Source organism: Strix uralensis, chromosome 3 (genome assembly GCF_047716275.1).
Source record: "Strix uralensis isolate ZFMK-TIS-50842 chromosome 3, bStrUra1, whole genome shotgun sequence".
Lineage (NCBI taxonomy): Eukaryota > Metazoa > Chordata > Aves > Strigiformes > Strigidae > Strix > Strix uralensis.
Genome location: NC_133974.1, coordinates 34,488,541 through 34,514,978, shown reverse-complemented (window position 1 = coordinate 34,514,978; position 26,438 = coordinate 34,488,541). Strand labels below are relative to the sequence as shown.

Genomic DNA, 26,438 nt, shown 5'->3' with positions numbered 1-26,438 from the left:
CCTACTGTGTATATACCCTGGAGTTTGTTTTCAATGCCCCTTGGACATCCTCCCCATTAACATTTTAGTCACTTTGGAGTCCAGACTGAAGAAAGCAGATGAGTCTTGTCAAAGAAATCCTCCCACCCTGCCCTGACCATGAACTCTAGAAAAGAGCTGCTCAGGCAGGAGAAAAGATGGTTAATACGATAATTTTCAAAGGGAGAGTGATGGGTGAATCTGATTTACTTTTATACATAAATCCTAGGTCACATCTATACCTAATTCAGCGTTTCAGTCTGTCCACGCTCTGAGAAAGAACACTTTGCACCATCAAATCCAATCAAATGGAAGAGCTATAAATAAAGCCATCAACAGTCATGTGAAAGCAAAACTAATCAAAACAGCAGCCCTTGAGATTCCTCCCTGGAAGAGCGTTTCAGATATTTTAACCTGCTTTATAAACAGGAAATCCATTTGCATGTACCTGCGTTAAGATAACTTGTCAATCTGACAAGTTCTGTTCTGGGACTAGAGAAATCATTACAAATAAATGTATTCCCAAGACACTGATCTTTATCCCAAAGACACAAACACCACCATTAAAAAAATAAGCTTTCCATACCGTTTCACACTGATATTTTACAAGCACCATTTAAAACTGAAGTAAGTTACCTAGTTAACTCAAGCTTCAGAAACAGAAGCTGTGTGTCTGTTTTGGGCAGCCACCCTATCTTACCTAACCACGAAACTTCTGTGCTTCTCAAATCACAGAAGTAAAGTAAAGCAGAAAGACAACTGCTCAGCATTAACCCCCTTGGATTGTTATTGACTGACAGCACTCAGGAGCTATAAGCCATGAGGAGACTGGGAGGAGGCAGCAAGAATGCTCAAAGGAGAGTAAAGCAGCTTTCTTCTTGGTACTGACAGTGCAAAGAGGCACTACCTCACATTGCCTTCTCATACAGACTCTTCTGCCTCTTCTTCAGTAATATCAAATCTTGAATTTTTCAGAAACCAGCAGGAATGGGTGGGCAATTCTGACTGGTCAATCTTCTATCACACAGGGAATTTCTGCAGGGATTACCAGACATCTAAAGCTTCCCAGAAGTACAACATCTCATTTCTAAGATTTCTTGTAAAGCAATGCTTTTGAAGCTATCAGGCACCAGAAACTGAATTTGTACAATATGAAAAATGACTATATGGGTAAATGAAATAAACTATGTATGAGTGTCTGTATGTGAGCATCAAGGACTAAGTAATTTCAAAGCAATTCTCAGGTAACTTATGAGGATAAACACACAACAGATCATTGAAAAAAATTACTGTAGTTTACTCTTTCAATTCTTTGAATGTCTTAAGTCTATGACACTGCAGTTAAATATTTGTAGGCTTCAGTCTGAAAATCTAAACAGATTGTCAAATTTTAGTAAATTCAAGCAAGTTCAGGGATGAACCTTCCAACAGAGACCTGAGGATGTATAGAGGCAACATGTACTGTTTACTGAGGTCTAAGTAACTATATTGAGTTCTGTACAACAGGAAACAGTAATTCAACTTCATTTTCATTTCCATGCCTTACTCATAGTAAGTTATACCAAATAACTAATATACATAGCACCTAACTGCAATAGAAACCAATACAGATTTAAACAAACTTTTTACACTATTGGCCCCCTTTTGGAAGTTATATGACCATCATATTTTAAAAATCACACACTTATCAAACTAAAGAAAATTGGCACATTCAAAACGCTGATGAAACTGTAAACATATGCCACAGTTGATAAAAATATTGGCACTTTGACAACATGCCAATGACTTAGAGATCCCAACATCTCTAACTTGTTAGGATGATTTTTTTCTTTGTCTTTTCTTGGCAATTTGATGAAAATTTAGCAGATGCAATGAACTGGCTAGTCAAATGGAGTGGCTAAAAATCACTGAAAGATTAATTTAAACACTTGAAATACCAAGACATGTACAAAGGAAAACAAAAAGACAGTGTAAAAATAAAAATGCACATTCAAGTATAAACCTCTGCAAATTCTCACTAGTCTCTGATTTGTTTCCTTAAAAAGAAATCACACCTGCTATGTTTTGATGAAAGTAATTCACATGCACAGAGAGCTGTCATTTCCATGGGATAAACCCCACTGCTCCTGAGCAGTGTTTACACATGAAAGGCAAGAGGATGCCACTGAAGAGCCAAGCTTTGTTCTGAAGAAGCATAAATTCATTGGGTGCCTCAGTCCCTTTTCTCCCTTCTCTTTGTGTATCAGATTGGTTGGCAGGAAGCAAGTTTGGACTAGCAAGTAATACGATGTGCTCGTTTTCATCTCTTCTATCTTTGTTCTATTTTAAGACTTGCCAGAGTGGTTATTACTTATGTTAATTTAATTTATATGCCATCTAAAGTATGGAGAGCACTGTGGGCAATAAATGTTATACAATCAGAGATCAAATTCCTTTGTCACACAGTTTACACTAGACTGCTGCTCCTTCTCTTCTTGGAAACAAAGTCAACATTGAACGGGCCAATAGCCCTGGCTAGCAGATATGCTGCCAGACTGATGCATGTGGGAACAAGGCCAGTGACTGTCCTTGTTTGTCATCTGTCCTCTCCTGTCTTGCAATGCTGGTGTTATAAGGGTCTCAGCCAGCTGAACCCAACTTCCCTTCATGATCCATAAAAAGTACTGGAGGAGGGAGTAGCTTTTTGGACTGGTACCTTAGGTGTGCTCACTGAACAGACATGCTGTGCAGGGTGGCTGTTGCCCAGATGCTTTCCTATTCATATGCAGACCTCCTACATGGGGAAACAATGTACCAACATGGCTCTGCCAAGCTGGATGAAATTCTTCAGCTGAGTATTTTTTTCAGAAAAAAGAAAAGGAGATTCAGCAACACTGAAATGTTTTGTGAACTGATACCTGCTTTATCTGATGCTGTCAGCATTTTGTTTTAAAATGTCACTCACATTTATTCTTATTTAAGGAAATACTCAAGCTGAATTGTGTCCTTTCAAGATGGACATCATAAACTGTTAGATTTGAAATATTTTTTCATCCAACTTAATGACTTGCCAAAAAACTTTCAAATTATTTTTCAGAAAATCCTATGAACATTTTTTTCATAATTTTACTAGGTTCTGTGTATTTTCATTACTTATGATACACAATTCAGAGTATCTAAGGGCTATTATCTGTATTGCAGACTAATTGTTACATCACAGGTATGTATACAGATTTTTTATAAGTACATTACCATCATCAGCTGCAATAAAAGCAGCAAGCTTTATTATTATTATTACTAATCATTAGTATACTTGAAAATCCCTTTAAAACACCTGTTGATCCTCCTTTTTGTCTTACGTTAGGTTTACTGTGTTTCATTTGGATTCTATTGCTAACAGTTCTAGTCCTAGTCAAAAAAAATTACCAAAAAATCCCTCACAGCTCATCCTCACATTCACATGTAAAAGTGCTAAATGGGATTAAATAGTGTCTCTGAATCTAATGATTCTTTGCATTCAGGTAAATAAACATTTTTTAAACTCAGCCTGCCAATATCTTATGATCAAATATATGATTACCATACATTTTTATAAATGTTTTATAAAAAAAGGTCAAGATTTTTAAAAGTCAGTTTCATTTTCTAAAAGATCCAGAATTACATAATTTCTTGGCCCTAATGGATGTAGAGATATTGTACTGTACTGTAATACAACAGTATTTGAAATACTTCTATGGAATCGAAGAAGAATCTCTGCCCATATTTAGATGTAAAGACCCATTTTGTCCCTGACTTGCCACACTGAAGCTACAAGCAAGCAAGCAAAATATCAAACATGATCTGTAAAAGAAAAGTGCAAAGAAAATTTCAGTTGTGTGTTTGCAGGGAAGAATTAAGAATAGTTTTAAAACATTTTTTAAACTATTGCAAATTCTTCAGTTACATGAGAAAAATAATACCATAAATGGTTTGTAAGAAATACTATAATGTACTGGCTGGATTTCAAAATTTCTTTTTCTGTGCAATATTTTGATCTGCTCTCTGGAACTCTGTATTACATTTACTAAAAGCACCAAGGAAAAGGCCTGCAAAATTCAACAAAAAATGGTGACATTAACAGAATCTTGAGTAGCCATTTGAGTAGACGATTGTATATGACAAGTCACTTCTGCCCCAAACTTCATCTAGACACTTGGGACAATCCTGTGAAGGACATACTGCAAATCCAGTTATTTCTATTCTTCCCAGTTTTAAACTAGTAAGTCTGAGCTCCCAAATCAATACTTAAAAACTGACTGAGTTGTTTCATGCTAAACAGGCTATCTCATTCAAATGAAAATCAAAGTTTATGTTAGTTAAGAAAAGGACTGCTTTGGAAAGGAAAAAAAAAATATTTCAGGTCTATCAAAATTAAGCTACATCATCTGACTCTAAACAAAGGGGTCTTTATTCTTCTGTGAGACAGGAGTTCATTCCTGTGCCACAGAATGAGAGTATTTTTCCTCTAGATGACTGCAGGTACTCTAAACCTTTCGACAAAATCCCACAAGTTCCAGAAAGCCACAAACTGTGCACTTGATCAGGCAAGAAGTATATGAAGAGTAATAAAGCTCAAGTTTAATGCTGACATTCTATTACAGATAAGCATTTATGAAGAAATGTTTAATGTGAAGATAGTATACATTTTTTTCCCTCTTGGTATTACTTTGGCATTGCTCTATTTCCTTTTTCTGTCATAATTTTGATATTTCAACTCAGTGTTTATACTTGCACAAAGTAAAACTTGTGACTGCAGTGTGAATCAGATGAAAAAGCAGATAAAAAACCTCTTTAAACAAAGCTCAGTTAAATACCATCAGAATTATCAGTAGCTCTTTCTCTAAAACATTTCATAAAAAATACAATAGAAACATAACAGTGAAGCTACACTTATTAAATATATTAGACATATTTTAAAATTACAGTTCTGCAAGACATGTATGTCATATCTTAGCTAAAATGAAGATTACACTTTTGGAAAGCAATAAATTCTCCTAAACCCCATGCTACTTATAGATTGGAAATAGCCTGAAGTACAGTTGTAACTGTAGTAACATCTCTGTCAAAAAATCTAGGGAGAAATTGCAAATAGATAGAAAAGCAAATGAATACAAGTACAAATGAGTACAAGTCAACCAACTACATAACAGGATACAAAGTCAAAATTTATATTTCAGGAAAAAGGAAAAGACCCACATGTAACACTAACTGAACAGAGCGGCAGGACTTTGTTTGAAAATACTAGCCCTTATTAGGAAATCTTTTGGAAGATGAGTAACTGGAACTGAATTATGTTTCTATTAAGGGTAGTGAATTCCTCAGCTAGACGGCAACAGTAAATAGAAGAGAACATGCTTACATTCACTCAATAGTTTCAAAGAATTAAGTATCATTACTAGAACAAAGAGTTCCTCTTACAAAAATAATCAAGTCTTCTTCTTTGTTTTTAGTATTATTATCCATTTGTCCATTTTCCCCCTCCTGCTGCAGAAACATTTGGGTGCATTTGGGATCGGTATGAAGCTTTTGCTGGGTTCAGGGTGGTGCTCTTTGCTACCAGGGTGTGAGGTTTAGAGCCCAGATCCTGTGATGTCCCTAAGGCACCATTACCATCCCTGCTGCTGCACTACAGACTTTTTTTAGATTGGCTGAAAAGAGAAATCCATCTTAATGTCAATCTCCCTCCATTCTTCTTTTTATGCAACAGAGCCTTTGTCCTCATATATCACCGTAACTATGCAAAGCAAACACTAATGTCCTGCTCTGGGAAAAATAATAACCCAGATGGGAAAGACTCTCACAGAGATAATACTGAACAGGCGAACAAGGCTAATGAGCAAGCTGCAGGGCAGACCACCACGCTTCTGCTAGGCTGCAGAAAGTTACTTTTCAAGTACACACAGTCTAATTAAGGAGAAGATTTGTAAAATATGTAGACTTAAGATAAACCAGAAGTATCTGTACGTAAGGGAGCTTAAGTGTAAATGCCAAACATTCTTGCAGAGATAAATGCCCAATGCAAGCAAATACTTGGAAATGCACCTCTACAACAGTGAACAACAGGTGAATTACGGAAGGCGACACTAAACCTGTGGGGTAACTGTATAGCTGTAAGACTCATGGTAATTTTGACTTTTAAGATCATTTTCTGAATCTACCATTAGACAATTTGAGATGTTGTAGCTTTTCATCTGGATTAACAGGAGATGGCAATACAAAAGAACATAAAAAAAGAAATCCTATGAAAACAGCAATTGGATATTATGCAAGATATGAAACAAAAAAAGGTCTGTTTCATCCTTAGTGCGCTAAATGCTTTGAGAGGCTTAAGATACCTCTCTCTCTCTTATGACTGTTAGAAACTTTATTGTCATTTCGAGACAAATACAAAATTTATTCATAACTAGTTTATACCTTTTTGTTCTTTTGCCACAGTTTCTGATGGTGCTGCCCTTTAGCTTCAAAAACTCTTCTGCCTTTTTGATGTTTACTCTCACTGCATTCTTACAGAACAATCATATCCCTGTTCAGCCTCCATTTTTATAGGCTGAACAAATCAGGCAATAAATCATCCTTCAAGGTCTCAATTCCACAAACATCCAGCATTCATTTTCTTGAATGCTGAGTGACCAGTTCCAGATGAGCTGTCAGCTGTTCCTCATTCAATGATTTTCTTAGCTCTCCAAGGAAACACCTTGCTTGATGCACCCAGGATAGCATTTGCCTTTCCCCTGGCCAGATCTTATACATAGCTTACATTCATCCTGTGATTTTTATTATACCCACATCTTTCTCCTCCCTCCTCCTGTTTCTTCTAGATGACAGAGCTCCCAGATTGCATCTGGAATTTTTCGTTAGTCATTCTAAAAGGAATGGTCTTGCAATCTGCATTATCACATTTTATCTGAGTTCTACTATTCTAGTCTTCAAGTTCATCAGTCCTTCCTCTGTATCAACTGGAAGCTGACATACTTTCAAACCAGTATCATCAGCATTTTTCAGCAGCATACACACTACCACTCATTAAAAGATTAATGAAATCTGCCTGTGGTTTTTGTCTTAGAAACTCAACCAGTAAGCACTCTCTGGCTCTTGTTTTAATAAAACCAGCTGATGCCTCCCTCCTAACCAGTTTCTTCCTGACATCCAGTATTCCTTACTGATCTCTATGCTTTCCATCCAGTCTAATAATAATACATGATTTATTGAAGTCTAGGCAAAATAACTCTTTTGAACTTCTGTCTAGCACTCAGCTTTCTTATCAAATAAATGTAATTGTTTTACATAAGCACAATTTATTTCACTACAGTAAAAAACCAATAAACTCAGATGTTATGAGGTAAAAGAAACATGCTTAGAAATGCATCCTTGTCATTGTTTATAATTGAGACTCAATCAATCAAAACAAAATGTGAAAAAAGAAAAAAAGCCACTGCAAGAAAAGGTTGTCACAACCCTTGTAAATAAGTAACAAAATTATGGAAAGAAGCAATAGCTTTCTCAAGAAAGACAACAAACAACCCCTCCTTATCCCAAAGGCCTCCACCCTCCAGCATATTTTATTTTTGATTTATCCACTTTATTTGTCCATACTATCTAGACCTGTATGAAATCTCTTGTATTATAAAATTACTACAAGGATGGACAGAAAATTATCCCTGCCAGCATTACCAAACACAGACTGCGAAAATGAAAAACTGAGATTTTTTTTTTTTCCTAGCAGTGTCCACTCTGAAATGATGTAGCTCCAAGCTGGAAGACTTCTTTATTCTGCCTAATTTCCATGTTTCCCAGGCAGTGCTATTTTTACCACAGCATAGTGGTGCTTGCTAACAGTCACTAAGTATCTCCAGTGAATCATCACATTCTCCACCACTAGAGGACATTTTGTGTAATGGATGGGGTTGTTTTTTCTAAGTGTTTACCTAAACTTCAGTCATCCAACCAAACCATGAGAGAAAGCCTTCCTAAGATCAGTCTTAGAAGGTGAAATGTGGGGCAGTCAACCAGATGGAAGAGGTGTTCTTAAAGCTGGAGTGAGCACACAAAAGGAGCGCAGCTGTACTGTGGAATACAAGATTATCACCATTCAATGGCAACTTCCTCACTTAGATGATGGTATCTTTTCTAAAATTGGGAATTTGGAATTTAATTCAAAAGAATATACAGAAAGCCACTTCCTTAATGGGAAAATTACAGGAAATTACAGAAAATATACTGTAGCAGGGAATTTCATGTGAGGACATGTGCAATTTTTACATAGGGAAATAAGTTATAAGATTCTCACATAGTTTTGCTCAGGTTGCCAGCTACTTCCTCAGTGGAGCAGACAGACACTTAAAGATTCCTTACAAATGTCCAGTTCACAGATGCACATAAGTGAACACAGTCTTTTTTCACTTTGTTTTCACCTTGTGACAATACTTGATTTCAGCTCCACTTCAGGGTGTGTAAGCTCTCTCTCAAATGATAATGAAGCCTACAGCTTCATTTCAGGTTGCTGACATTAAACTTCACAAACAGGAGATGGACAGCAAATAACTTTGGTTCTTACATAGAAATATCTCATGGTGATTCACACCATAAACATTGCAAGGTATTTCCATTTAGAAAAATGACTTGATATGTGTAACGTGAGACTGGAAAAGCTCCCCATCCTTCCAAGCTCCTTAGCTCTCCTTCTCTGCATCTCTTCCACTCTAATCTGTTTTGAGCTAGTAATGGAAACAGTATACAATATTCCAGGCAAAGTCTCACCTTTATCTTATATGAGATCACTAATGTCTCTCAAGCAATGACAATGGAAAACTAGTCAGAATAATGACATTAATGGTGCTGAGCACCTTGGAAAATAAAAGTAGCCTCAAAGAACTCATATTTGGAAAAAAGAGCCCATGTCTCAAAAAGCTCACCAGCCGCATCTCTGGTACTTTTGTTCATATTTATTTCAAAGCTGGTATTTTCAGTCTTTCTATCGATACTGGTGTTCTGGTTTTGGCTGGGGTACACTTCATTTTCTTCATAGTAGCTAGTATGGGGCTATGTTTTGGATTTGTGCTGGAATCAGTGTTGATAATACAGGGATGTTTTAGTTATTGCTGAGCAGTGCTTACACAGAGTCAAGGCCTTTTCTGCTTCTCACACCACCCCACCAATCTGTCTGGGGGTGCAGCACAAGAAGTTGGGAGGGGACACAGCTGGGACAGCTGATCCCAACTGACCAAAGGGATATCCCATACCATGTGATGTCACGTTGAGCATATAAAGCTGGAGGAAGAAGGAGGAAGCGGGGGACGTTTAGACTTATGGCGTTTGTCTTCCCAAGTAACTAATACGCATGATGGAGCCCTGCTTTCCTGGAGATGGCTGAACACCTGCCTGCCGATGGGAAATAGTAAATGAATCCCTTGTTTTGCTTTGCTTGTGTGGACAGCTTTTGCTTTACCTATTAAACTGTCTTTATCTCAACCCATGAGTTTTCTCACTTTTACTCTTCTGATTCTCTCCCCCATGCCAATGGAGGGGAGTGAGCGAGCGGCTGGGTGGGGTTTAGTTGCTGTCTGAGGCTAAACCTCGACGACTCGTTATCATGTTTTGGATATCTTAATTAAGTAAACACTCCCAAATTATTTTGTAATTCCTTTTAAACTCAATGCTTTTGACAGAAAAGTTGGCCTCCATTAGAAGTGGCGATAATGAAAATCCTCTAAGTCCTTCAACAAAACAAACAAAACCACAGCCAGCCATCCTGTCCATTTGACTTAAAGTCTGTCTTGCTGACTCAGCAGGCAATTGCATCAGGCTGAATATGTCATAGAGATGTGACACCACTAAATCTCTGATAGCAAGGTGGTGAAGATGGTGTCAGAATGGTTGCAAAGCACTGTTAGCACTTAAAAAGAAGAAAAGTGTGCCCCTATCTGCTGACCAGGCGTTAGAAAGCAAAAGGGAGGAATCCTTTTGCCTTCTTAAGGCACACCTCTGCATGTACCAGAACTGAGAGGGATCCAGTGATGGGAATACTTCTGTTTACCTGAGATTGAGCTTTTCCTTTTCCCCAGAACTCATCTCACTGGTGATACCCCTACCATTACCTCCATCTACTTTGAAATGAATTATTACATCTCTATTTATGGTATAAATTCTGTAATAAAACTCTTTCCTCCTATGGCAACAGTTTTTATCTCTTTCAAAACAAACCCAGAACCCCAAATCAAAATGCAGTATGACCAATACTGCTCTCAGCACTCACTGGTCAGGAAACTATAATATGAGAAGATCTGTAGGAGAATAGAGTGTTGTATCACAAAATCAAGACAAGAACTGATGATTTCCTATCATAATCTATTTTCCTATCATTTTCCTATGATTTAAAGTTTAGTTGCTGTAAGTATTTAGAAAATCTGCAGTTATATATTTGTTTTGTGTATATGTATATATTTATTTACAAAAATTAGGCTGGCAAAGAAAACTAGAAAAGTTGGTTTATAACTAAAATTGTACAGAATATGCCTGGAGCTATTTATTTCTTCTACGGTCTTTCTGGGAATTTTGCTTCTTTTTTTTTTTTCCTTTTTATTTTCTGTTCTTTTTTTTAACTGTGATAGCATAAGCAGAGCTGGATTTTCATTAGAAATACTGCCAGGAGATTACAAGGTTTTTTCTGATTAACTAGAAAATCTACCCAGTTTGTCGGCAAAATGAGCAAACCATAGTAAGTAAGGATTTTGTTATTTCAATGAACAGTTACTAAAAGTATTATGAAATCTTAAACATAATCAAAAGGAAAGTGCAGCAGAAATATTTTCCCTTGAAGATTTACATAAAAATAAAACCTGATTCTTTCATTGACAATCTTATAAGGCACATATTCAGAATAAGTATTTTCCAATAGCACTGAACAAGGGTGCACAAAATAATGTAACTACTGGTCCTTCTAAATCTAACATGCAAGTAGATCTGCCCCATCTATGCAAAGAGGCTCATGTGTGTATATACAGACACATACATGTGTGTACAGGCTCACACACACACATGCACACACACTCCTTTTTCAACTGAAAACAAAATATATGCTTAGAAATAATAGCTACCTAGTAGCAGTTTCATACACACTTCTATTTTTATATAAGCTTAAACCTGTGCAGTGTGCTAAAAGCAGGAATTATCTACAAAAAGTCAAATTCAGCCCTTATTGACCATTTCTTCAAATGAAAAAAAAGCAAGATGAAAGTTAATTTTACTGGTTTTGAAGAGTAAACTAGAATTTCATATCTACATGTTCCACAAAAATATGGAACCTCCAATTTTCAAGAAATACCTGACCTTTTGTTTTACTTCTGATCTTCTATTTTGAGTTTTCAGAAACAAATAACTATATATGTCATGCATACCAGACTTACAATCATGTAAGTCATAGGAAAAAAAAAAAAAAGGACCAATTCAGGAAGAACTATGGAGGCTACACATATATTTCTGTATTTTTTATACTTCTTTTAAAATGTATGCTCTGTGTCAACAGCACACCTTCAGTTACTGAAGATCTGTAGCAGAAGTTCATATCTGGCACCACTTTTTGGAGGCCCACACCGGTTTTAAAACTTCAGAATTTGGCTATTAGAACTGATTTTCACATAATCAATTTTAAGGACCTAGTTTATATTATATTGTCAAAACAGATTTATTTTTTTTTTCACTTCTCAATAGTGGAGACATTATTAAGTTACTTAGGCACAACACATTAAAATGAATTAGACCGTTTTAGATTTCTCCTCCCCTCTTGTACACTACAGGAAGGAAGAAAAGCATGTCCCTGATTTAAGGTATGAGCATTTAGTCTCCAACAATGGATTTTCTTTGGAAAACCTATTGAGTCTTATGTGTATATTGTTCTAAAAAACACATTAATTCAACTCACTGATTTCTGACATAATTTAACTAAAAAATAGTGAGTGACAAAACTCACTATTTTCATGCCATTTTCTGTGCTTATACCACAGATAGTACTGCTTGCCTGAGCCACAGTAAGGCAAAGTATCACTCTCAACTGTTTTACAATCATTGTATAATACATAATCATACTTTTTATATTTAATTTGCTGTTTGAGTTTCATTATGACTTTAGGTGCTCCATTCCTTGCAAAATTCCTGTTGTTTTGATATTTACACCAAGAAAAATTTAGAGAGCTGTAGTGTCTTTCTATGAAGAATGGTAACATTTGAGCTTTAAATAGATAATGATAAGAAGTGTTTGGAAGTCACTGTATCTATTTTAAGTTTACTAACTTCATTGAGAATAGTGAGTTAGGGCTCATGCAAGGCAAATTATCCTATGTTTGGTAGCCCCCTGTGCCTTCCTCTTAGGCATACAGCCCCAGTTCCTGATCAGAGATGAACTAATGAGTAAGATGGAGCAAAGATTTGCTCTGTCACAGCAATTCCTAAGATTTAGGAGCTAGAAAGGAATGACAGATCAAAGCACAAAAACATTCTTTAAAATTCTTAAAATATTTTGTTCTTTAGAGTAAGTGGAGTAAAACGTCAACATAAAATCCTTTCTATAATACTATACCACTTATTACTTTAAGAGTATGTCATTAATTCTGATGAATCTAAAATAACATTTTACTGTATACAACTATCTATATTCAGACAGAATCCATTTTTGAGCAGCACAGTATTAAGTACAATTCCGGGCTTCAAATACACCTACTACATCTATCATTTTGTCCAACTGTATGATTACATGCTTTCTGGCTTAAAATTCATAAATGATAGTGCAGAAAAGTATTACAATCTTTTTGTTAAAGCTGACCAAGCTTTACATTTTGAAAGAATCACTTCTGCTCATTTGGCAATAAAAGAAAACCAAGGTAAAAGGGTGAGATATTTGATGACATAAATAAACAATATTGTTACTTACCTCAGTTTAGATTACCCTGACTATGTGAGAGGACTGCTTCAATATGTGTACATTCTATGCTAGGCTGAAGCTTTTCCTCTTCCTTCTTTTAGCAAGAAAGAAGCCTTGGGGTCAGGTCCTGTTCCCACTGAAGACAAGAGCAAAAGTCTTCACTGGGGTTCAATAGGAGCAGGACAGGGACTTTAAAACATTTTTGTTTTCCTTTTGTATCTCTCCATATGAGCTTTTGTTCCTCCAGGCTATGCAGATATGAAGCTTTTAAGATTTCGGAAGTCGCAATAAAGAGTTGTAAGTCTTATGTTGCTAATGAAACATCATGCTGTCATCTAATTTATCTGAAATCACTGACCCCAATTTGTCAGTGTTGTTTTTAAAGAAAAAATACTGGATTTACTCCTGACTAAGAAATCAAAGGTAGTTTTTAAAAACATATTTTTTGCCACTATAGGTACAACCTTTTATCTGAGTTACATAACTGCCATTCATCTGCTCAGATATCAGTTCCCCCATTCATACTCAACTCTTCTGCTAGAAGAAATTTCCTATACATAAATAGCTGCTCTTAGCCAAACCATTATCCACTGTTGATACCCACTTACGTCGCTTTGCATTTCCTTGCCTACCTGCAAACAAGGATTCTAAGAGACAAAAACATTTTTCATTGATCAGGACAGAAAGTTGTTATGGTACATATTCTAAAAGGCATTTTTATATTTTGTCTTGCAGATGCCTAATGATCAAAGAAAATTAATAACTCAGAAATTTATTTACAGCTGGAAAATCTTCTCTCCTGAGTGATCTATATCCATATACACGTAACACAGATTCTACAGATGAAATAACGGTAAACCACTTTTGGTGAGAGTCCTGTTTCCGAAGAGTGTGTGTCTCACTCACCTGTTTGGCTAAGTTGAGATGTGCTTCTGCTCCTTCGAGATACTATGGCAACCACTTTGGCACTAAGGCTGGAACGTCTTTTCTTCCCACCTGTTCCAACCGTGCCGACAGCCGTGTCTGACTGACTCCCGTCATTGTGCTCCAGCTTATACATCTCTCCGCTCACACTTGTGCTCTTAGTGATTCTCCCTGAAGTCCCCATCCGTCTGCCTTGCATTTTAGGAGTAAATGTACTACAGTTACAAAGTAAAAACAAACATGTTAATTCGTCTGTGTAACAGCATTTCCAAAAGCCTTTTTTTTTAAAATTAGTAAATTAATTTTAAGTCTTTATACATTTTCATTTATTTGGTTCACAAATAAAAGGTTATTTTGATGCTCCGCAGAGTATATATTTCCATTATTGTAATTTGTTCTTCACTTCTTTGATGAAAATAAATAAAATGAACCCTTTCCCATGTTTTTCAGAGTTACAGAGACACACAGAACATTTAAAAGTCATGTGGAGCTGTACTGTCTATATCCCCAGAATATGTAAAGCAATAAAGCAGCAATTTTATGACCAAAGAAAATGAATACCGGCCAGGAGAATATACATAGGTTAATACACGTACCTTATTGGCACTGTTCACCAAAGCCTTAAGACCTAATAGATATGAAGATACCATCTTCTATATTTTCATACTTCACAGAAAGAAATAATATAAAATGTAGTAATTTTTAGGTCTTTGCTCTCTCATTTCTTTAAAGGTAAATGCAATAATCACAGTATGAAGGCAAAATAATTTTGAGGCAAAAAACCCTAACAACCCACTAGAACTTTCACTGATTGACAAAAAGATGAATTGCTCTGTCAGTTCTGTTTGATTTTCTTTAGCTATCACATTGCATTTGAATGTTTCTATACAAAACCTTTTTCTGCTCCTGTACATAGAGGCTGGATAAAGTATTCAGAAACACGCTCTAAAGAACATTCTCAAATGCACACGGGACATACTAATACACAGTCTTAACACTACTACGACCAAGCGATGCCCTAGCTCTAACGGCAATACCAAGTTAGCTATCACTCTGCAGAGACCCAGAAATTTAAGCTGCAGCCTGACTCATTTCAGATGTAGTGGTTAAATCAGCCTAGTATGTGGGAAATTCCTTGATCCTGTATTGCTGATTAGTAGCCCTACTGGCAACATACTAATTTTAGGGATTTTTTTTTCACTAATTCTGTATTTTGAAGTCAAATTTTGAATTTATTTGTTGAACAACAGTCCTGCTGTCCCTTCCAGCAGGTTCCCTTCCCAGCAGATGTGATGACCTGCTCCTGCTTCCCTCCCCTAAATTAAGAAAGAGAGGGGTTAGAGGCACAGGCTTCTTTACGTCATGGCATGTTTCAGACAGATTGGAAATCTTGCCACAGAGAAGTGAAGGGGTGTATGGGAGAACTGCCATCCTGTGACTTCTGCAGATCTGGGCCCTACTAAAGCCTAAATCAGTCTGGTTGAAAGACAGATCCAGGAAGGTATAAAATAATGTATACCTAAATTATGTTTTACTGACAGTTACCAAGATTTACTAATGTGACTATAAGTAAGAGCAGACAAAAATCCACAGAATTTTTTGAAGAAGTAGCTGGAAAGGTGAAGTCCTTGAATAGACAACATCGAATAGAAAGATCATTATCAATCTCTGCACAGGCATTTAACTATGTTCAGCACTTAGGATGTGCTCCTGTTAAGTTCAGATGATAAAAAACCAGCTACTACCTTCACACAGAACAAGGTGCTGTGATGCACTGAAGTACTCCAGAACACATTTTAGTGGACCATCTAAGGCAGCTAAGCTTAAAATAGGTTCTCTTGTTCCCTCCTATCCCACTGCGATTTTAGTGACTGGCTTTTGGGTTTGCACGCCAAAACTGAAGGACATAGGTATTTTGTGTTGCTATGTAAAATTCCTCTGTATTTTACTGTAGATCTCCCCCAGCACACACATGTAAGACACACACATATATTCAATCATTCTAGGAGGAATTTTAACTGCACTTTTTGGTCATTTAAAAAAAACTGAGAAAAACCCATCTTCCGTAAATACGCAAGTAACAAGGAAAAGTTTTTGTGTAAGGCAAACTAGTTCTGTTCACTTAAAAATAATATCAAATTGACAAAAATGCTCTAAAATATTTCCCATTTTCAAAACAGAGACTGATTTTCTTGAGGGAGATAATTATTAACTTCTCAGCTTTAATATAAATCATGTCCCTAATATAGTACAGATGTTTACTTCATAGGCTACATATACTGCTGTTTTTTAAAGTTGCAATGATCACTAAATAACTATCTTTTTATTGTTCTTCACAGAATGCAGTAACCTCAACTTTACAAAATATCTAACTTTTGTTTCAAGTTACACAGATTTCTTGTTTTACTTCTTCTCTGCAAACACTGTAACAGGAAAAAATATGAAGTGGGATTGCCACATAGGAGTCTCTCTATTCAAACAGAAACTTCGATCCCAAATTCAGTATATCAGGACTTGTCAACATCATTCCCACACCAGCGAGTTTCTGATACTGAGTCCCTTTTCCTCCTCTGCTGAGGAAACAAGGCCCCACACTTGTGCCCATAGGGTGCTAGACGGCAACACCATTGACTGGGTTGCTTCTCTGGAGGAGGGGACACTTTGCTATTTCAAGCAGAGGGCAGATCAGAAGTACAGTCTGACACCTGGAGGGGGCTGAATCACACAGGCCTCATTTTTAGGGGTCCTACTTTTGATTAGACATGGATAATTCCTTTCCACCAGTGCCTGGAACTGGATTTCAGTGACTATTTCTGTGATGCTGATGATGTCCGCTGCTCAAAGCTTTCTGTAGGCATTCTGTTCCCATTTCAAGCCATGGAGTTGTTGTCAGTTCTGGAACTCTTGAATTTATGCATCAATACTTTAGTAAGAGAGAGGGAAGAAACTGAAAATACTTCTTCTGAGAGCGTCTGTTGATATTTGAGCTACGTAGACATGTACTTCGCTGACATAATAATCTATAAATGTATCATTTACAGCAATAAAGTTTAATGGACTATAAAATCTGCCCTGCAATTAAATAAATAATTATTTATCATACTATTTACTTTGCTCTACTGCATTTCAAGTGGTTGTGAATGTAATAAATACTAATCTTACAACACTTTTATGCCAGTCTTCACTTTCTTGTTACAATGGAGCTGAAATTCTCTAATCTCACATTATCTACTAAGAGTTTAGGAGAAATTGATGTCCATCAACTGAGAAATAAGAATTGATAAATTGTAACTTTAAGAAAATCCCATTTTTTATGTATTAAGTCCCTAATTCAAGGACTATGAATACTTTCTGAATAATAGATAAATTGCTTTTTCAAAGACCCACATAAATTTCAATCTTTATTCTTTGTCACAGGTAGAGGGACCTAGAAGATTCACCTTAATATTTGGAATATTTCAGATTAATCTTGTACTTGTTTTTACCTTGCAAATATCAAGTCTAGTTCAAAATAGATATTAGTTTGCTAGAAACAGGCTTAATGGGATAGGACCAAGGATCAAATCTTACAGCTGTCCAATACCTCCCCTTGTCATAACTAAGCAAACAGATTAAGATTCCTTTATGTTCATCTAATCCCTGGGCTAGTTTATTATTTGGCATTAATTGGAACAGTATCAAAAGAATGGGCATTTAAAATTCAGTCTTCTTACACCATGTAATTGAGTACCCTTAGAACACAATATTTTTCCATTCCATTACTGGCTATCACTTGGAGACATAGCTCCTAGCTCACACTGTTACTTTCTTCAGTGTGGTTAGAGTTTAATTTATGAAGCATGAAGAAGCAAAAGACCTGCATGAATTTACATATATCCTTTTGCACTTAACCCTTCTGATAATAACATACCTAAAATTGTATTTTCCTTTACTGGACGTGCTTGGATTATTGACACATTAATTTAAATGCAGATGCAAGTTTTTGCAGGCCTGTGACTTAAAACTGGTAAATTATTAAGTTATATTGTTGATTCAAACCTAACAGTTATCATAACACAGTAAATAGTTTTCAGTAGCAGGATAACTAAGAGTAACATATTTATCAGTATACTCTACTTATTTCTAAATGAAGTAATTCACCATGTTTTTATTTAAAATTATTTTACCATCTTTAGCAATTCTTTCAATGACTAGCTCAGCAAAAATCTTATGCTATTTCTAATTATTGACATAACAACATCATCCATGTCTATATTAAGAATAGTTACAATCTACCTGTGCTTCTGTTTTACTTCATAGATATGCAGCATGGAAAAAGAGTCACTTGATTTTCAAATTTTTTTTTTTTTTTTCATGAAAGTAAACCACTAAAGCAAAAACCCCTTTGACTCCAGGAAGAGCGGAACTGGTCTTCAGCACTGAGGTCACCCACTGCCCCCACGCTCCCACATCATCTGGGAAGACACTGCTCCCTTTACCAAGGGAAAAACACATTTTCTTGCTAGACCTTATGCAGTTGAGATGGACCCTATCTACAGTGGCATCTGTACTACACAAGGCAAAATCAAGACTATTCACATGTCAGCCATCAGAGTCATGAAAGAAAGCAGCACTTTCAGTTTTGCAAAATGCCACTACCTGAAAGTTGTATCTGTGGGAACGAAGAATGGTTATGATAAAAAACTTATTCAAACAGTAGTTTGAGTTACAGGCTGCCATGAAAATTAACCCTGAGGTAAATTCTATAAAATTAACATACTGCAAGGCCACTGTGGATTATACTTGCTTATATTAACCTACAGCATACACAACTATATAGAACTGAAACAAAGCCAATTACGTGTATTAAATCATTGTATATCTTTCTACACACAGATACTTAACACATATATTCAAGATGCATGAAATTATACTGGACAAATTATTTGGATTGAGAAAATCAATATATAGATATAGACACAGTATTTCTCAGTAACTACATAAAATACCTGCCAGTAGTATGTATCACCTGAAAAATAGTAAGACACAGCAAAGTAGAACAAACTTAGCCCATAAACTCACCTATATAATATCTGGAAGTGTAACCTTTTAGGGAAAAAATCTTAAGTGATTAGCCATTGCTAAAATTACAGTATTTCCTTGATTCTTTTAGACTTACTGATGATTTATAAAAAAATACTTTAGGCATTTATTTTCATGATCACTCATTCTTACTCCAATTATTTTTCCAATAATGCAGGCCATGAGTAAATAAACAAACCCCTCTATTCCTTGCCGGCTAGATGATATTTTAACATATGTTCTTTCCACACAGTTGCAGTAACTTGAATCTTTTGACAGAATCCCTGGCCTTCACCAGCATGAGCTAGTAAGCTTCCATTCTCTTCTGCTGAATGCAGAATCACGTACTAATTAATAGCCCCTATGGCACCCTTTTGCAACAAGGCAGCTCGTGAATACTAATAACCTCCTAAACATGTAATAGTTGTGGACCAAAGGGAAGATGAGCACTCCTTTATAATGAGGAACATTACATTTCTAAAAATAAACCTAAGTCTTGTTATTAGTATTATGTGATATATAATTAATAAATCTAAACTCTAAATTACCTATCTACAAATTGCTGTCAGCCTTAGAATATATAGCTATATTTACATATGATATATAACATTTGCTGCAAGATTAATTACTGTACAATTTATGGTATTTGATAAATTAATTCAAACTTGGTGCTTTACAAACCAAAGGACAAACACACATATCCTATATCAGAATTCTCTCTAGTTAGTCAAGAGACATTTTTAGACCATAAAGAATTTAGTTGATTCAATGAAATAATAATTTCGTACAGTCTGTACCAACTGGAACTACATATTGATCTAATATGCACATTGATCATATTTTAAATCCATGAAATAGCTATTAGAATCAGAAAAAAACTTGCTTCTTTTGTAAATTCAACATATTAAGAGTCCTACTGGTGTATTAAGACAGTTGAAATTCAGTAACTCTTGCAAATTGTATCTGTTCTTGACAATATTCCTACATTGTAAAAAAATGCTACTCAGTGACACAGATACTGCCTCTGGAATGACACAGTCCCAGCTCCGTCGTGTTCAGTGTGTAAACTCTCACCAAGGATTGGGGAAGATTTCATTACAGAAGTCTCTGGGAGCTTAACTGCTTAACACTGTACTTTGGAAGATCAGGAAATTTCCATGTTGGAATACAATATCAGAATCTGTTTTGTGAAAATGCTTTTCTCAGTAACACACTAACCAGTGAATTGTGCAAGTTTCACAGCTCTGACAGATTTCTATTTTTTAAACTTGTAAAACTAGCATTTCTCCATGAAATGAAAGAATAATAATTCAGAAAGTAAGTCTGAACATTATAAAACATAAGCAGATTTTAACCATATTCCAAGATCATTTCATGAAGTTAATTTATGTTCTCTGAAACAAGCGGAGGAATTGTCTCTGTATGCGGGAGCCCGTGTGTCTGTCTGCGCACACCCATGGCACTGTCAGCCTGAAGCCAGCTGATCACATGAATCATAAAATGAAACCAACACAAAAGCAGTTAGTTACTGCAGGGGCATTGCTCAGGGTTAAGTATCACTACTAATGCTGATGTGGATAGGTTAATGGGGATCAAAGGACAAACAGCTCACATGACCTAAACTTGACCGCAAGTAGCCATGCATATATTAAGTTCAAGTGTACCAAACATGGCAAGCATGTAAATGTTAAATCCGTATCAAGAAAATAGGTACTGGGGATGTGTGTATGACAAATACAAAAATGTGGAGTTTTTTTATGCTCACCACTGAATGAAGGAAACTTTCTTCAGTAGCAAGAAAGCTGCATCCACCAGTTTTTCGTTCTTTGTGTAACATACAGCAATAACATATTCTCCCTGTTACAACCTGTTGCACTGCTTTTTTCCCTCTGAAGCATGAGGTACTGAAGTACCTGTGATCTCACTGCTCTTCATGTAAACAATAGCCACAAAATAGGGAATAGAGAAGGAAAATCTGAAAGGCTAAATGGAACAGTGGAAGGACAGGACTAACAAAGAAAATACAGAAACATTTTAAAAAAGATGAACTGAAACAAAGATAAAGCAAGTGAGAGCTACTCTGAGGTCTGAGCCATGACTAAAATTATTTTCCTACATATCTTCATTCTAAAAATAACATGTACTGCCTGTTAAAAATGTTAGTGTAATATTCTTACACTAGAAGTTTATGAATTATATTTCATCTTAACCAATGACAATAATTAAATGAAAACCCAATTAAATTATTTTTCATCTTTTTCAAATCATTAAGAAAGGCTGCTGGTACATGGCAGTTTCTTTGAAAGAGGAAGCATAATAAGATAATTAAAAATGCACAAGCAATGCTCCATAGCATATTTTTCATGTACAGATGTTCTGAAGGGATTAAAGACTCCACCTCCCTCCCTCTCTAACATAAAGCAGTTTATAATGATGGATTTGAAAAAATCATTATCTTTAGATAATGAATAATTAGAACATTAACTACTCTGGCTTCACTTTGGTTTTGTACATAAATGACCTCAGAACCAGAAGTTTCCAACTATAATATACTGTCTGGGAGTAAAAAGGATGTATTATATTTTTAAAGCAGCTTAGTTTAACTGTTTTCATATATCTTGTTTCCATGATAATATTCTGAAGGCTATTGCCCTCTATTTCCCCCCAAAAAGCAAGAGTTGTGACTCAGGTTACATCAGTGTGCTTGCCCTTGCCCCAAGAGAGCTTATGTAAGATACAATATTAATTAATTGCCATACATGTTCAAAATGTTTCTCTCTTAATGAAATTGGGGAGTGCACTAGTTAATGAAACAGTTTTGGTGTTCAGTTTTGAGATGCAGTGATTTGGATAATCAGAAACAAAGTAGGATTGCCAATTTACTTCAAGTACTGTGGTGGATGCTTACACTGTGGAGATTTTAGATGCAAAATGCCAGTTAGTTATAATGTTACCGGCTTGCCTGTTAGTTACACCTATTCTTCAAATTTGTCAAACATTTAAAATTTAAGTAAGAATTCTCCATGCCTGGTTTCTGTCCAAGTTTTAATTTCTTCTTTTATTTATTCAAAGTTCCAGCTGAAATACCATGACAGATTGTCTGGTCCTTTTGAAGGGATTAAAAAGAAAAAAAAAATCCATATTGTACTGTCGCACAATAAACAAATAAATAAATTCACTTTGCTTTGAGAAGTACTTATGGCTGGTGCCTGACTGAAAGATGCCAATGAGGTGATCCTTCTATTTGGCACAAACTGTTTTCTGTTCCTTTGAGTATCTGTAAATTTGGTGAAACAACATCTTTAAGTCATAACTCTCATGTTAAGAGACTTCAAAGACATCAACAGTTCAGATACCAGGAGACTTTCTATGACAAAGCAGCGTTGCACTCACTCACAGCTCCTATTGCTAAATAGATTGTACATTTCCTGAGTATTACTATCTTGCCTCAAGCTAGAGGCAGAAAGTCAGTATTTCCTAGGAATTTCATCTCTTGGCTACTCTGGATCTGGGAAAGTTAGCTGGACTGTCCAGGATACAGGGAGGCTGCATCTTCTCTGTTGAACATCGGGCATGACCCAAGACAAAGTCATCTGATTGGAGTGCAAAAAAGTGAGATGAACAATAATCCCTGTAAGGAAAGAGTGGTGCATGGTGACACTGTGAAGAGAGTAAGAAAACTTGAGGAATAAATTCTTTTCATCATTCTTTCTGAAGACAAAATGATTCCTAAAAATTCCTGAGTCTGAAAGAAAGCCTTTCCAACATACCATCTCAAGTATTTATTACATTATAACCCTCCCATGAGATGGTCAGTTTATCTTTTGTAGCAACAAAACACTCACTACCCCCTCACTTTTGCAGAGAAAGCACACTGCTTTTTCATGTGCCATTCACCCCTGTTTTGCATGGTGAACCAAGCAATCGTATGAACTGTGCAATCTTTTACTATGCAACTAGGTTAAACAAACCAGAATGTTAAAGAATTATATATGGTTTTTGCTCCAAACCTTCCACATGATGAGGCGATTGAAAGCACAGCATCAAGCCAAAATAAACTCACATACAACAGGCAGCATTCGATCACCAATGAAGACATGTTTGAAGTGACTTGTCAAACATTACATAAAAGCTATGGGGTAGAGACCTGAAGAGATTATTTTCCCAGAGCAGTAATTAACTAGATGAGTCAGAAGACCATCCTTTCTCTTTCTGCAATTCCCCCCTCATTCTCTAAACAAGTGTTAGTTTCTGTAACAAAGAGAATTTGAGTTTTAAAGATGACCGACTCTTCATGTGCACTGTCTTTATTTATCCCGGGGACAGGCCCATATCATGCACTGATTGAAGCAATTTCCATGGAGAGAAATGCAAGACTAATTAAATGAATATGCCTACACACAAAAAGGCCAGGTTTACACAGGCAAGCTCAGCTCTAGTATTTCCTAATTTCAGCACTTAGCTTTGCACTCTTCATATTCTTATAACATAAATTTTGTGAAAGTTTTCTTTAGTAAACATTCTTTATATTACATAAATTCAAATTTAGTGCTTTATGTCATTAAAAACATTCATATGTAAGCAGTAGAACTGGTGGAATATTTTATTCATATATGCAAGGAAAAATCCTGCTATTTTTCTCTGGATTTTTAAAAAATATAAACATCAATCTAAGAGTCATAAAATGTTTGGTTTTTTCTTTCCATTTTAGGCTACATTTTTAATCGGGTGAATTTTTATAAAAACACATTTATATATATATACATATATATAGAAAAAGAACTGAAGAGTGAACAGCCATAAACTTAAGAAATCAGACCTGTTAAGCTTTTCCTTTCTGTTTTCAGTTGAAGTGTTGTAGACTGAGGGGTTTTGGTGATTCTAAACTTATTCTGACAGCTTTTCAAGCCAATTTGCTGGTCATTCTTTCATTTCTGGTCCTTAACAATTTCAGTGAGTGTACTGAATTCTTAGTCAGCCAAACTTTGTTAAAATAGTAGTTTTCTCACTTTCTACCTCTTAAGTATTTTTTATTGATGAACTTAAACATACCTTCACTATCCTGGCTGAACTCCGATAACTTTACTATCCTTGAATTTCTCTTCCAGCTACTCCTAAGTTACAATATTGGGAGGCACGGAGACGAACCATAAAATCAGACACTAATGCAAAAGATCACTCTCAAACCAAATTACTATATGCTCTCTTCCAGCACTTGTTCAAAAGAAAACAATCCATATGGTGACTATTCTTTGGAGACACTCTTGATGTGTCTAATTTTGTAGCAACAAAACACTCACTTCCCCCTCACTTTTGCAGAGAAAGCACACTGCTTTTTCATGCAGCAACACGGGGACCAGAATCTTCAGAAGCCACAGAGCTGCACTTAGTGGTGTTGTGCCCAGCCTCTCAAGCCCTGAAAGGGAGGATTCCTGGTCCACGCATAGCAAGTTGCTGACTTGAGATTATACGCTGGGATAAAGCTGTTGTGTATGAATAGCTGTGTATGCACTATGTGATTAAACCAGGTGTTCAAAAAGGAATCAAACTGCAAAATACAGACAAATACTTTCAAATACTATGGCAGGGATATGTGCACAATAGGCAGCGTGACAGTACTCCAGTGCCAGAATTGGTGGAAAGATCCCCTTCTTTTCTTCCCACTGTCTATTTCTACCGGAATTTCTTATGCTGTGTTATGGTTTGGGTAACCTGTCCTCAGCTATACACTTTTAGCTTTCTTAACAAACTGACCAACTCACAATGTGATAGTTTCTCTATTGCCAACAGAAGATCATTTACAACAGAAGAATTTTACAACAGTACTCCCTACTTCTCAGACAGCTGGGAATGCAGATGAGACAACCAAGTCTTAAAGCTGCCCAATGTTGAAAAAGTTCCTAGAGAGGTTTTATTTCTACAGCTTTGCTTAGAAGTCTTGATCAGGCTTTTGTTGCATAAAACTCTTTCTTTGCAAGAATGAACACTATTACCATACTGAAGTTTTGAAGAGATGCTCCTTCATTTCTCAGATCTGATGACAGCTAGAATGTAATTGTCCACATCTGTGAAGCTCTTAGTCTTTGCTAACCCTGCTAGGGAATTTGCAATAGCCAAAATTTGCATTTTGCACTATATTAAAATCATATTATCTTTCAAGACAATTTGGCTTGGACTGTTTGGTCTTATAGGCGTATTTCTCAATTTTAAATCGCTGCAACGTAGCAGTCATACCACTACTACTCAACACAGTTACAATGAAGACTGATGAGTTTTCCATCAGGTTGAATTTTGGTGTGTGTAAAAAATTGAATAGTAGTGTAATGGTTTAAAAGACCTCTCTGTATTGACAAATATCAGTTACCCCTCTATGCAGAAGCTGAATAAAGGTATCAGCTTGTTAAGCACACAAAATAGTCAAACTCCCAGCTTGTAAATAAGAAGATGAACTACTGTGCTTTTTAAAACCCAGATTTAAAATGTTACCATTACGCTAATGTTTTCCAGAGCATAATGTTCTAATCATAAAAAATTTACTAATGCTTGTAAAAATGTACCACTATCTTGAGTACAGTTGTTAAAGAGTTTCAAGTGCTGTTTAGCACACTCTCCTCCGAAAGTCAAATTATTTTTTGGCTTATAAACTTCCAATTCAGAAAAAAGACAATAATTAGTGAACATTTTTTTAACTCAGATATGAAACTTCTGAGCTTTTAATGTTGTTTCCTGTGTTCCGCACGCAATCCTTACAGCTTCTATCACTCATTCCCTTACTGGCTCATGGTGGTGAACTTTAACCAGAACTGATCCATTGGGAAGGAGTTGAACATACCAAGGTTTTACAGGTTTTGTGAAGCCTGATAACTAGGCAGATAGGAGATACATTAAATAAGGTGCCCTGCTGAAGAAAGGCTGCTATATGATCTCAGAACTTATCTATTCACTTTGGTCTGCCAGCTGGACACTCTGGGTAGGGGAAGATCATGAAGATACAGTGGAGGAGAGAGGTGACTGAGTGTGAGCTGCTAGGTTGTGACACTCTACTAATTGAGTTGTTCCAAAACATCTTGTATGCATTGTCTTTTCACTGTGGTAAATACTAAAGTTGAATTGAGCTTGATTAATTTATCTTTTTATCTACCCTCCAAGTTTTAGTTAATACTTGTTTATCTTTTGTGAGCACAGCACTAATGCAAACATGTAACAGGGACACACATGTGTATTTACGGATGCAACACACGATAAAAATGAGCATACTAAATGTGGAAAGCCTACATCAAAAAATGATTGAATCTAGTACCCACTGTTGATGGTCTTGATTTCACCTCGTTTTATTCTTGCAGTAGGAGTTTCCTTAGCAAATATGGAGTGGATAAGTTTCACTGATGATTTTAAAGCATCTTATGCTTTGAAACAATACTGATTCTTATAATGCTACCGTTATAATGTGCCATCGTTAATACTGAGATGCTCTTTGAATTGAATAAACACTGGTGCCAGTAAC

General features: G+C 36.0%; 1 protein-coding gene across 32 annotated transcripts in view; it reads right to left on the bottom strand.

Annotated features, from left to right (window-relative positions):
- Positions 1 to 26,438, bottom strand: part of RIMS1 (regulating synaptic membrane exocytosis 1) — a 353,684-nt gene that overhangs the window by 31,265 nt on the left and 295,981 nt on the right. For 20 of the 32 annotated variants that reach the window (XM_074861877.1, XM_074861845.1, XM_074861846.1 and 17 more), the window contains one exon: positions 13,856 to 14,088. The exons of 11 other annotated variants lie outside the window; for them this stretch is intronic. In XM_074861877.1, the coding sequence (XP_074717978.1) occupies positions 13,856 to 14,088 (233 nt within the window). Of the gene's footprint in view, positions 1 to 12,958; positions 12,990 to 13,855; positions 14,089 to 26,438 lie in introns of those variants that run through there. One more of the 32 variants, XM_074861876.1, reaches the window with a different exon arrangement.